Source organism: Phalaenopsis equestris, unplaced genomic scaffold (assembly GCF_001263595.1).
Source record: "Phalaenopsis equestris unplaced genomic scaffold, ASM126359v1 Scaffold000149, whole genome shotgun sequence".
NCBI classification, from domain to species: domain Eukaryota; kingdom Viridiplantae; phylum Streptophyta; class Magnoliopsida; order Asparagales; family Orchidaceae; genus Phalaenopsis; species Phalaenopsis equestris.
Genome location: NW_018164591.1, coordinates 212,714 through 225,761, shown reverse-complemented (window position 1 = coordinate 225,761; position 13,048 = coordinate 212,714). Strand labels below are relative to the sequence as shown.

General features: G+C 34.9%; 1 protein-coding gene and 1 long non-coding RNA gene across 3 annotated transcripts in view; both read left to right on the top strand.

Moving 5' to 3' along the window:
- Positions 1-13,048, top strand: part of LOC110021816 (chaperone protein DnaJ) — a 73,870-nt gene that overhangs the window by 33,390 nt on the left and 27,432 nt on the right. For both annotated transcript variants that reach the window (XM_020720481.1, XM_020720480.1), the window contains exon 5: positions 3,859-4,054. In XM_020720481.1, coding sequence (XP_020576140.1) covers positions 3,859-4,054 — 196 coding nt within the window. The remainder of the gene's footprint in view (positions 1-3,858; positions 4,055-13,048) is intronic.
- On the top strand, positions 9,051-10,065 carry LOC110021817. Its single transcript, XR_002293708.1, has 3 exons — positions 9,051-9,688; positions 9,835-9,890; positions 9,988-10,065. It is a non-coding gene; the product is annotated as an uncharacterized LOC110021817 (long non-coding RNA).

Genomic DNA, 13,048 nt, shown 5'->3' with positions numbered 1-13,048 from the left:
TGACGTTCTGGATGCGCTAACGCGGTCCATTTCGTCATCCGGGGTCGTCCAGACGAGTTCGCCGACGAGCAAGTCAATTCAAGTCAACATCGTGCGTGGTGCAGTGAGTGCGTAAATTACGGCGTTCGCGAGTGTTAAGAGTCATAAATGGTTTGCCTAAGGCCGTTTGATCCTGTAGGAACTCATTTTCGGGCCCTCTTCATGTTAGTCCTTAGTCTTTGCAACTAAAAATCAGGTGTTTGGGACTAACAATGCGAGGTCTTCACAAAAATGAGTCAAGAAGTGGTTTGAAGTTCTATGGGAGGTAGGCTTCATTACTAGTCCGCTAGGATGGTCAATAAGGAACTCCTAAAGCTAGATCCTGAGTTCTAGGAGTAGGAGGCTAAGAACTCACAGAAAATGCGGTCAACAAGCACATCACATGGTGTGATAGTTGCAGCTATGCGATTTATGCATCACTTTGCTTTTTTTATGCTTAAACTTGTTTTGTTGAACTTTTTGTTCACCTTTCGATATTTTTATGACTATGTTAATGAGATGAATCTGAGTATTACTGTGATGCTTGCCTATCTAAGAACGGAGTGTGGGAGGAAAGGTGGGATGCAGAGTTTAACCCAATCTTGGTGATGAGGTTTTGAGGGAGGGAAATTATTAAAACCAAGTGTTTTTTTGGAAAAGAAAGAGCAATAAAATGGAATATAACAACATACAGTATATGAGAAAATTCTGATCTGTCTTGGCATGTTTTCATTTATCTTTAGTGCATAGAACTTACTGAAATTGGGATCTGCATTTTTCTTGGAGCAGAAGTCATGCTCTTCCAACGTGATAGAAACTTTTACCAAGGGTTGCATCTGTCTGTCACTTGAACTTGAGTTCAGCTCCAAGTTAATTTGCTTTCTTGTTGATTAGTCATAGTAAGTTAACCTTGGTTTAGGGTTGTTTGACACGTACTTTGGTCCCTGTAATTTTCATAAACGCCTGCTTAGGTCTAGTTTTTAATTGAAAATAAATAATTGGTTCCGTTAAGCACAAGTGATGCGGGTTTTTGTTATACGTTATAAATGTTTTTCAACACCACAACACACAAGACAGCTACACAGAATAATATGCAAACTAACCTCAATAAAATTTACTTCAGTATAATAAGTTTTCTCTTTTAAAATATCTAAGTTGCCACTCCTGGTTAATTAAGGTTGACTTTCAATTTCAAATCGTCACTAGGTTGTAAATGCAAGTATATGTATCGCTCAAATAATAAAGGACTAATAGTCTTGAGTATCCATCCCAGGGAAGTAAAAATTTGTTTAGAAAATCACGCAAAAGCATAATATTTAAACTATATAAAACATAAGTAAGAAAACAGGTCGAAATTTGTTTAATGTTGTTAAAGAAACTAAGTTTATTACACTAATCTCTAAACTTAAAATATAAATTTTCTAAAATTAAACTAGGTTTTGTGACGAAGAGTTCAAATTTAAGAAATCATCATTCTCCTTACAATGAGATTATAGTCAGTGGATCATCAAATTGAAGAAAATTGTATTGTGTCAAATATGAGCAATTATATTCTTTATCCTTTTTAGAATTGATAAATAACATTGACTAATCTAGTGTTTAGTCCCTAAATCCGCGATTATGCTGAGAAGATACTGACTCTTACTCCAGAATTCCCACGTTCCCCTCGTTTGAAGGCTAACATCTCGCTTTAGTTTCCGAACGCCTAGACTAAATTGAGGAATTTAATCCGCCACTCTAAAATCTCTAATTCTACGCTCATCAATGAATATATTCCTATTTATTTACCCTCAACCTCATGACTCAACCTCATGTACTACATTCTCATCCATGAAATTGAATGTGACCTCAACCTCATGTACTACATCTCATCCATGAAATTGAATGTGATTCTTTGTTGTGGAAAACATATTCCTTTCAGATCGTATGTTTCACAACAAATTTTAACAATTCAATTGGCCAAATCGAAAAGTAAATAAAGTTCGAAGTTTGAATCATCACAAATATGAAATTAAAATATTGCACAACAATCTTGATTCTTCACATGATCATTTCTCTTTGTAGGGAGAATGACAAAGAATTCTACTCAGAATTCATGAAGATGATGCAACAAAATATGGATTATATATATGAAAACAACTTTACAAAACATGAAAAAAAATTGAAACAACTTAACTCGATCTCTTCCCCAAGCAATTCCTTGAAGTTCCTTTGAATCTCTTTCTCTCTTTACAATAACACTCAAATCTCTCTTAGAAATGTAAGGAAGAAGAATCTCTCATTTTCCCTCTCCTCTTACAAGTCTTAGAGACACTTGCAACACTTCACCAACTTAGATATCACGCCTCACTCACTAACAATAAACACAGACCACCTTTTCTGACATAAAAACACTCTTTTATTATGCAGGGACGAATTTCCCAAGAGTCTCCATCGGCACCTCTTCAAAATCCATCAAAATTCAACGCATTTGTGAAAATAATCGTCTCTGGCGCCAGTTCAATTTTTTAGAAAATGCCACTCTTGGCTCCAAATTTCGTACTATTTGCATCCTTTAAGCTCCAAATGCCTAGACTTAGTATATCTGCAAGAAAACATGTAAATACATTTCTTTAAAGTGCAATATCACCTCATATAATCTTTAAATACATATGAAAAAATGATTATTTTATTGGTGTATCAACAAGCAAAATGAAGAAATTACCCGGAATAAAATATATATATTGGATGAACTTATTCCTCTTATGCTAGCTATCATGGCATTGTAGAAGATGGTTTGCTATCATCTATGATATCAAATAACAAACTTAACCTGAATTTTTTATACAACTTTATAGCACTAGAGATCCTCTCCATGCCACATTGGCGAGCAAGGCTCCCTGATGCAAACAACGATGTCCTGCCAAAAGGAACCTCCTATTGTATGCAGTATTATTGCCCTTCCCAGCTCGCCAGAGTTTGAAATACTAATGTATTGGTTTTGGAATGATGATTCTCACTCCATTGTGCCGAAACATTAACTAAGTTAAGGGTTAATCCTTTCAGCCCACCTCCCAAAATTTGGATGTCTGAGGTGCAGCTCAACTTCTTTTCATCGTTCTTTATTTTTAATTTTGTATAGGGACTTCTCTGCAATTGAATAATGCTTTTGACTGATTAGCTAATTCACCATACATCCCGTCTAATTATTTGTTACTGGTGTTTTGTGGTGTAAATTTTTTGAATTGAAAGAAGCTCATTTGGGATTTTGAAGTATGAAAATTATCTTTTGATTATTATGTCTAGTTAAATTTTTTTACTTGTTCAAATTTCAATGCAATTCCAATCGGTTGAAGTCACTTAGGTATCTATGCATGATCTGAAGTTTTCTTTCTTTGGATGTTGCCCCCGCACCAACCCTGCACCCCCAGCCCCCTCCCCCAAATCTCTCGTGTCCCACTTTAGTGTTTATTTTTGTTCGTATTCTCTTTGATGGGGATCCAATATTGAGCTCTTAGTAAATCCCAGTCATCCAGATTGATATTCTGAAATTTCAGTACAATTTATCAGGCGAATTTGCATACAACTTCTAATCCTGAATAATTTTCTTAATTTTTAGAATAGCAGATGCTTCTTCTGTTTTGAGCTGTATGCTCTCTAGTTGGATACTTCTGGACATGCTTACATCTTTTGGAATAACATTTATATAATTTATTGGTGGCTCATTCTTGTATTTGAACGATTTTAAGTACTTTATATGTTAAAGATGCTACCTTAGTTTTATTCATCATTTCTGTTGTAAATGAGGCACGTCTTGTTTTGAGATTTTGTAGTTGGTGATTCAATGTATTTTGTCTGCAGATATGATATGATTTTGGAGTTTTCAGAGGCCATATTTGGAGCAGAAAAAGAAATTGAGCTGTCTCATTTGGAGACCTGTGATGCATGTGCTGGTACTGGATCTAAAATTGGCTCCAAATTGAGAATATGTTCGACCTGTGGTGGAAGAGGCCAAGTAATGCGAACTGAGCAGACACCCTTTGGCTTGTTTTCTCAGGTTTGTTGCTGATGCCTGTGTTTTCTGTTAAAAGAACATCACAATTATATTTCTTGATAATTGATGCCCTTGTATTTAAGTTTTCCTTAGATTAAAACATGTTACTATGCTTTAAAAATTTTGTTAGAAAGACCAGCTGACACTATTTTAGGGCTCTTAGAAGGCGGTTAAGAGATGGATATAGCAGGGTGGTGATTGTGGAATAACAATATTTGGAAGTGGATGGTAAGTGTTTGGCGGCTTTTCGGGCTCAAAACAGCTGAGAGAACCTAGAGGAGTCAGCTTTGACAAGGCACAATTGCCGAGGGAGATCTGCCGCTTGTTCGTGTATGAGCTACAATAACACTACTAGCAAATGAAAAATGATACAACACTATTTAGAGTAGAAAGTTAGAGAATAAAATATCCAAAAAAACAAAACCAAAGTTAAAGTCTGCAAAAACAGGAAATAACAAGATATAAATAGTTTCCTCTCAAAATAACCCTAATTTTAATAAAAAAATAAATAAAAATAGGGCCTATAAGGGCTGCTCGCTCGATGGATCTTGAATCTGAGTCTTTAGACGAGAATTTTCTTGCTACAAGCCATGACATGAACTTGTCCCGATTCGGTCCTATTATCTTGGGATTCTGTGATCCCACAGTGTTGCTCCCATGTCACTCTCCCCAAATAGGAGAGGCTTCGCTTTCTACTTTGGAAACTCTGGAATTGATCTACCAAAACCATAATCAAGTTATTGCTTTGATGTGTCTAAGGTAACTCCACTATGAAATCTATTCTCACATCCATATTTGGCAATTCTGAAACACATGTCATTCTATATTCAACAAGAACAACAGCTAACATTGGTCTTTATCCTTCTAAGTTGGGTTTATATGAATCCTTTTTCTCCATTGCATCATATTGAGTGTCATATTTTCATTTAATTCTAATAAATTAAGATTATTTTTTATACAATGTGCCCAAATTTTTTTACATCTACCTTTGCCTTTATTAACATAAGGCGAATCTAAAACATCTACTCTCCTAACCGGATCATTAGATGATCGACATTTAATGTGACCAAACCATCTAAGGCAACCCTCTCTAATTTTTTGTGCCACTGGAGCTACACCAACGATATCACAGATATATTAATTTCATTCACCTAAGCATTCTCATCTCGACAACACTTAATTTAGTTTTATGCTTCTCTTTTAAATACCAACATTCTGCGCCATAGAGCATTGCAGGTCTCCCCACCATCCTATAAAATTTTCCTTCAAGTCTAAGCAGCACTTTTCTATCACACAATAGATACACGATGGATCCGAAGCATTCCTCCACTTCACCCAACCAACTTGAATTCTGCTAATAACATCCCTGTCTATATCACCATCTCATTGAACAATAAACCTGAGATATCTAAAACATTCACACCTTTTAATAATTTGATCACCCATAGTTACAACTCTGTCATTAGAGCTATTACTACTAAAATTATAGTCCATATATTCAGTTTTAGTTCTAATCAAACGAAAGTCTTTAGAATCCAAAGTAAACCTTCATAGTTTAAGTGTTTCCTGAGCTCTTTCACTAGGCTTATGCACAAGGAGGATGTCATCAACGAAAAGCATACACGAAGTACATCTTCCTGTAAATGTCCGGTAAGAGCATTCATAACTAAAGCAAAAAGATATGGGCTTAAAGCCATCATAGATTGTTATCTTAGACTCCCTACGGGCCATTTTATATTTTTCTCAATTCTCTAAGTTTTTACATTTAGGCTCTGTTTGGTGCAGCTGCAGCTTCTCAGCTTTTCAACTACAGCTGTGCTGCCCCAGGAAACTGCTGCGGGAAAGCTAGTTTTTTGTTTGGTGCAGCTGTGTGAAAATAGCTACGGTGCAGCTGTTTCTGGAAGAATGACCATGCTACCCTTGTTTGGTAAAACTGTTTAAAACAGAACTATAACAACGATATTTTTTAACTGTAACAACGATATTTTTTAACTGTAACAACAATATTTTTTATACTTTTAAATACATCTCTGGCATCTCATCAGTCACTTGGACTGTGTCATAATGCAAAAACTTTGGGAAATTTGATAGTTTCTCCAAGTAATCTGCAATATCAATGAGTGTCATCCATTTCAAAGAACCAAACAATGTCAGATTCCAAGTCAATAATAGATATTAGTGCATTTGCAATAATTTGCACCATTGAATATTGGCTTTTTGAATACTCAAATTCATGTTTATTTTCTAGATCTATATGAGAAGTTGTTTGGTCAAGCACTGACGGATGTTTAGTATGTTTTACTTCATTGAAAGCACACTGTAAAGTCATCGATGTACTGTTCAGCGTTGCAAGAAATAGTTTTTTTTTTTTAAGTCAATGAATTTATTGTTGTGTTTATTGCAATATTATTGCAGTGTTTCCCTTGTGTTATTGCTATGTTGGCGTTCCGTTTGTGTTTGAAAGTTGTATATGTGCTATATTGCTTTGATTTTGGGTATTACTCAAGGCTTTCAAAGATTTCACAAAACCGCTCACCTCATCTCCTTGTTCCCTCACCTCATCTCCTTGTTCCCTCACATGCACACAATAGATTCATACCACTGAAACCATCTTTAACCTCACCTCCAATTTCCTAGCGTCTCATTCTAGCTTATTGTCTGTCAAACTTGGACTCAAGCGAAGCAGCTCGCACCACTCCAGCCACACTCCTCTCGCCCATGTAGCAGCTGCTTAACCATCACAACAGAAAAGCCACCTATCAGATAGGATTTCACAAAACCGCTCACCTCAAGTTCTCTCTCTCAATGTTCTCCCACCATTGGTCCCATCATCGTTCAGCCTGCAGCCAACCATACTTGCCTCAACTACTTTACAAGCTACAACACTCAGTTCTCCCCATTTCTGCTTGCGCAACAAAAGCCTCTTCCTCTCCCACTTCACAACGCACAAGAAGGTTTTAAGAGTCGAGCCCATTCCATGTCTTCTCTCTCTCTCTCTGCCTTCCCACTCCTTCAATCTTTATATCTAAATCAGCCAATAAAAAATAATAAAAAATTGTTTAATCTAGCCAACTTGTCATTAATCTCTCGTTAAGGTATAATGCAATTACAAATACAAATTCAGTACCCACGCACTTCTCTTAATATTGCGATGAAATTGTATTGCTTTGAAGATCTTTTAAGGTGAAATCTCATAAACGCTTTTCTCAAATTTGTGGGGAGAGGATGTCGGGTTGCAAAAAATTAAATACCCTTACATGTTCTAACGTGTCAGGAAAAGCTTGTATATTCTGTGATTGCTTTTATAGCAGGCCTGCTTTTGCCCAAGTAACTCCCTGTCAGGGAGTTTTTGCTAAAATGTTATCAAAATTCAATCTGAATGTCGCTTAAAAAGAACAATGAAAACGACCATATTATGTTGGAGAGTGATCAAAATAAAAGTATAAATTACATGACTTGCACAGAACTTATAGAGGACTCGATAGTTTTTACTAGTTTGAATAAAACCTGTATTGAATTCAATCACTTGCACATGAATAAGAGCAAAACTTCACTCTGACTGCATAACTTAGGGCTTTAAGAAATTTGAAGCAAATAAACTTCAATGGTGAAAATGAACTAATGTATTTCTTTCTATTTATAATAGAAAATCTAATGATTGCAGGGCCAACTGCAATAATTAATAATTATATATAAACAAAATGATGATACCTTCTGTATTCAAACCATTCCTTTTCATTAAAATCACCATTCACAATATTTATATGCAAATGGAGATGGAGTTGTTTGAAAGATCTAAAATGAAAATGTGCCTATAATTGAATAAAAAATATTGGCACAAACAACAATAATTTTGGATAATTTCAGGCCTTAAAATTCACAGAAATTTCAGTCCATAGATGACCCATTTAACTCGTGCAAACACCTCATGCACATGCCTTAAAGACGATGTCAATGACAAAATTCAAGGTCATTTTGAGATACATGCATGTACCACACAACATTACGGTTGTAATCAAGCCTAGCCAGGCCGAGTGTATCATTGTTTGGACCTGACTTGGTATAATTATAAATTGTTCATGTTTGGCTTGAGTTTGTGTCGAGCTTTCATACAGTTCAAGCTTGATTTGTTTAACTTTTTCAATGTTTGAACTTGATTTGCTTATGATAACTGAACAAGTATTTAAATAAGCTAAAAATTCCTACAAGAATCTAGATTTTCATATAAAAAATTTAATAAATAATTTTACAATTCTATTTTTAGCTACTAATTTGTCGATTATGTACTCTAAAGTCTTTGAATTTTACTAATTAACTACGTAATTTTTATTGGTAGGGCTACATCAGTTCAAATTTTGTATGGAAGAAAGTGCAGGACACCTCAATGTTGAGCTGAAATAGGTGAAAGAAAGATCCTTGGAGTTGATTAAATTGATGATGCTACTGAGAAGATTAGATTAATCCGAGACAGACTGAGGGCAGTACAAGATAGATAGAGGAAATACTATGATGTCAAGCATAGACTTGTTGATTTTGAAGTTGGAGAGTTTGTTTTCATCAAGGTTAGTCCATTGAAAAGCGTGCAACGATTTGGGAAAGCAGGTAAATTGAGTCTCAGATCTGTCTGTTTTTTTTAGATTTTGGAGAAGATTGGGAATGTGGCTTACAGATTGACTTTACCATCACCTAGAGTGCGTAATATTTTTCATATTTCTTCACTAAGAAAATATATTACAGATGAAGCTAGTAGGGTGATAACAGACTCAGTTGACATTCAGTCTGATTTGACTCATATTGAGGAGCCTGAATGGATTTTGGATTATGATTTGAAGAAGCTGCGGAACAGAGAAATTTATTTTGTGAAGATTTTATGGAAGCTTGGATTGGAGAAGGATACTACTTTGGAGAAGGTTTTTGAGTTGCAAGAAAGATATCCACAGTTTTTCAATTGGGGTATGTTCACTTTCATGTTTATTTTCAAATTTCTAGAATGACATTTTTCTGAGGAGTGATTGTAATAACTGAAATAAAAGAGAAATAAAATAAATAAATAAAATAAAATAAATTGAATATGCATCAGGGCTAACCGTCGTTATGCTTAGGCTTAAGAGTCGAGAGGATCATTTTAAGAAGCAAAGCGAGGGATATCGAGTGATAGGGAGAGAGGATTGTCATGCCCTAGTTGTAGGAAGAAACGGAGGAGGAGAAATCGAAGGAAAACGTGGCAGATGTTGTTTCGAACTATGCGATAGAAGAAGAGGAGAAAGAAGAAGTTTGATACGATTGTCCTCGTCACGCGATACTTACTCGAGCGACAACGAAGGAAGGAGGATGACTTCGTGCCCTGCTATTGTGCTCAGGTGAGATGTAAGACAAGGTAGACAAAGAAGAAGGAAAGAGGAGAAATAAGCCTTACGTGCTTTGTTGGATGAACTATGACCGAAGAAGAAGAAAAGAAGTGGAGATTTCGTGATATTGTGCGTGAGGTAGCGTTGTTGAGTCTTACGAAGGAAAAGAAGCAGAGGAGAAGGCTTGTCGTGCTCTCGTAATCTGTTGCTGTGAGACATGACCTAAGGGAAAAAGGGGAGGATCGCTTACGTGCATTGGGTTAGAGCAAGGCAACCGAAGGTTTATAAGGTAATAAAGATTTTTTAATAAACTATTTTGTTTACATTGTTATAAGAATACATAAATATGTGTTATAAGGTGTGGGTGTATTTAATAATATTTTTGGCAAGTTTTATTGAAATCAGGACTAATAATTAATAATTTCATATTCGAAGGAAAATTCAGAGGAGCGTGCGAGTTGGGGGGAGGAACGTGCCAAACAACTTATAAGGTAAATCTTCATGTCAAAAATTTAGCAAATTATCCAACTGTTATATACATGTATTTATTTATATATTTAATGTTAAAATAAATTTTATTTGAATTAGGAAGTACTTGATGTTGAGGAGATTATAGTTTTGAAATTGAAAGGAAGAACGCGAAGACTTCTGCAAGGAACCCAACCAAATCTTATAAGGTAATGAATGGCTTAGTTATTTATTTTGCTATTTTAATTGTATGTCATTAGTTACAATAATTATTTTTTTTAGGAATAGAAATCTTATCAAATGATACCACAATCATTCAATATAGGCGGTTGTCCAAAGAAGTTAGTGAAATTTAAGTATTTCAGAGGTTTCCTAAGGCTAAGGTGAGTAATTATTTTCTTCTATGTATTAAATTTAAAGTTTATAAAATAAAGAATTTCCTTAATGTTATAGACATATAAATTTTATGATTGTATGCATGTTGTAGCTTAAGAATGAAATGAAATGAACAGGAAAAGGGAAAATAAATGTTTAATATCTTTAAAATGAGGTAATTTAAAGGAAAGAAAATGAAAAGTAAAGGTTTAAGTCATACAAAATTACCTCCAGATATTACTGATAGAGAATGCGATGTACTCATGCACGTTAATGGAAGTGGTAAAGTTGTGTCTTCATGTGCAATTTGAGGGTACTTTTGGGTATATTTATGAGGGTGTCTTCGAACACATTTTGAGTGTGCATTTGGGCACATTTTTTAGGATAACGGTAATTCTGTTTTGAATTTTAAAAGGACTAAAAACGGTAATTACTTAAAGTGGAATTGGAAGGGCTAAAGTTAAAGTTTTAATGAAATTTGCTGCATTTTTCTTTTTGGTTATTCATGCATAACACATCATGACATAAGAAAGTTAATGCATATTAGATTATAATTACTCGCTAAGTTGTACTTACAGTTGCAATTAATATTTTTTTTCTGGAAAAGAAAAGTTATAGATTGATATGTCCAATAAAAGAGATTTGGTCTATCAAAGAAGGACCACCACTACTTGGTATTTTCTTGATGATAGTTTTCTTTTCTTTTTCTGTCGGATTTTGATTTACTGTTCAATTTTGGATTGAAATGTTTCCATGTATGTTGCTGTTGTTGGATGATTTTAATTTTATTGCATTGGTGGATTAGTTGTTCTTTTATACGTATTGAAAGTTTTTAAAAATGTGTATTAGTTAGTTAGATGTTAATATCGTTCGATCGTAGTACCCAACTTAGTTAATTCTCAGCACCCGAGGTCGTGACATTATGGACTATAACAACTTAGGATAATAGAATTATGCGATCTTGCTTGGGTCGTCATTATTTTTCTCAAAAACAACTCTAAACTCACAATGATAAATTTCTATTTTCTAAAATATAAATTATTACTACTATATGCAGAACGAACATCGCCATAATGACTAGCTTTAATCAAAAGTGCTCTTCTATTATTGAGACGGATAATTAATCATAAATTCTTACTCTTATCGGAAATCTCGAATCTCATGTCGGAATTCCTTAAAAACGGCGAAATCTATGGATAGTGTCTTTTTTTATAATCTCATACTTCTAAAAATTTGATACGGAACATCAACAAAAATTCTCTCATCTTCGATAGGGGTTGGGGCACAAGTTTTGTGAGCTGACTGAGTTCCATTGCATATCAATGAGGCTCAATGGGAAGAATGTGCATGCAATATTCGGGCCTAAGCATATTCTTGCAGTTAATAGCGTTTATAGACCTCAAGCTTTTTTCTTTTTTCTTGAGACACATGGATCTTAATAACCTATTAGCTTACCTCTGTACAACAACAACAACAACAACAACAAAGCCTTAATCCCACTACGTGGGGTCGGCTACATGAATCTTTTTTCTCCATTGCGTCCTATTTAGTGTCATATTATCATTTAGTTCTAGTAAATTAAGATCATTTTTAATACAATAAGCCCAAGTCTTCCTAGGTCTACCTCTGCCTTTCTTAACACAAGTCGAATTTAAAACATCTACTCTCCTAATCGGATCATCTAATGGTCGACGTTTAATATGACCAAACCATCTAAGACGACTTTCTCTAATTTTGTCTGTCACAGGAGCTACACCAACCCTATCACGAATATATTCATTCCGCATTTTGTCTCTAAGTGTAAAGCCACTCATCCACCTAATCATTCTCATCTCGGCAACACTTAACTTATTATTATGCTTCTCTTTTAAAGGCCAACATTCAGCGCCATAGAGCATTGCAGGTCTCACCACCATCTTATAAAATTTTCCTTTCAGTCTTAGCGGTACTTTTCTATCACACAAAAGGCCCGAAGCATTCCTCCACTTCAACCAACCAACTTGAATTCTACTATTAACATCCCCATCTATATCACCATCGCTTTGGACAACGGACCCAAGATATCTAAATCGTTCACACCTTTTAATAATTTGATCACCCAAAGTCACACTTCTGTCACTAGAGCTATTACTACTAAAATTACATTCCATGTATTCAGTTTTAGTTCTACTTAAACGAAGGCCTTTAGACTCCAATGTAGACCTCCATAATTCAAGTTTTTCCTGGGCTTTTTCTCTCGTTTTATCCACGAGAAGAATATCATCAGCAAAAAGCATACACCAAGGTACATCCTCTTGTAGATGTCCAGTAAGACCATCCATAACTAAAGCAAAAAGATATGGGCTTAAAGTCGATCCCTGATGTAAACCAACAGAAATAGGAAAATATTTTGTCAATCCTCCTTCAGTTTGAACACAAGTAACAGCTCTAGTATACATATCTTTAATGACTTGAATATAAGTCATATCAAACATTTCTTCTCGAGAACTCTCCAAAGGATATCTCTTGGAACCTTATCGTAAGCTTTTCTAAATCAATAAAAATCAAATGTAGATTCTCCTTATTATCTCTGAACTTCTCCATCAAACCTCTCAATAAATGTATAGCTTCCATAGTAGACCTGCCAGGCATAAATCCAAATTGATTATGAGAAATTTTTGTGATGCGTCTTAACCTATGTTCAATTACCCTCTCCCATAATTTTAAAGTATGACAAATCAACTTAATTCCTCTATAATTTGCACACTCTTGTGCATCCCCTTAATTCTTAAAAATGGGGATCAAAATACTCTTCCTCCACTCCTAA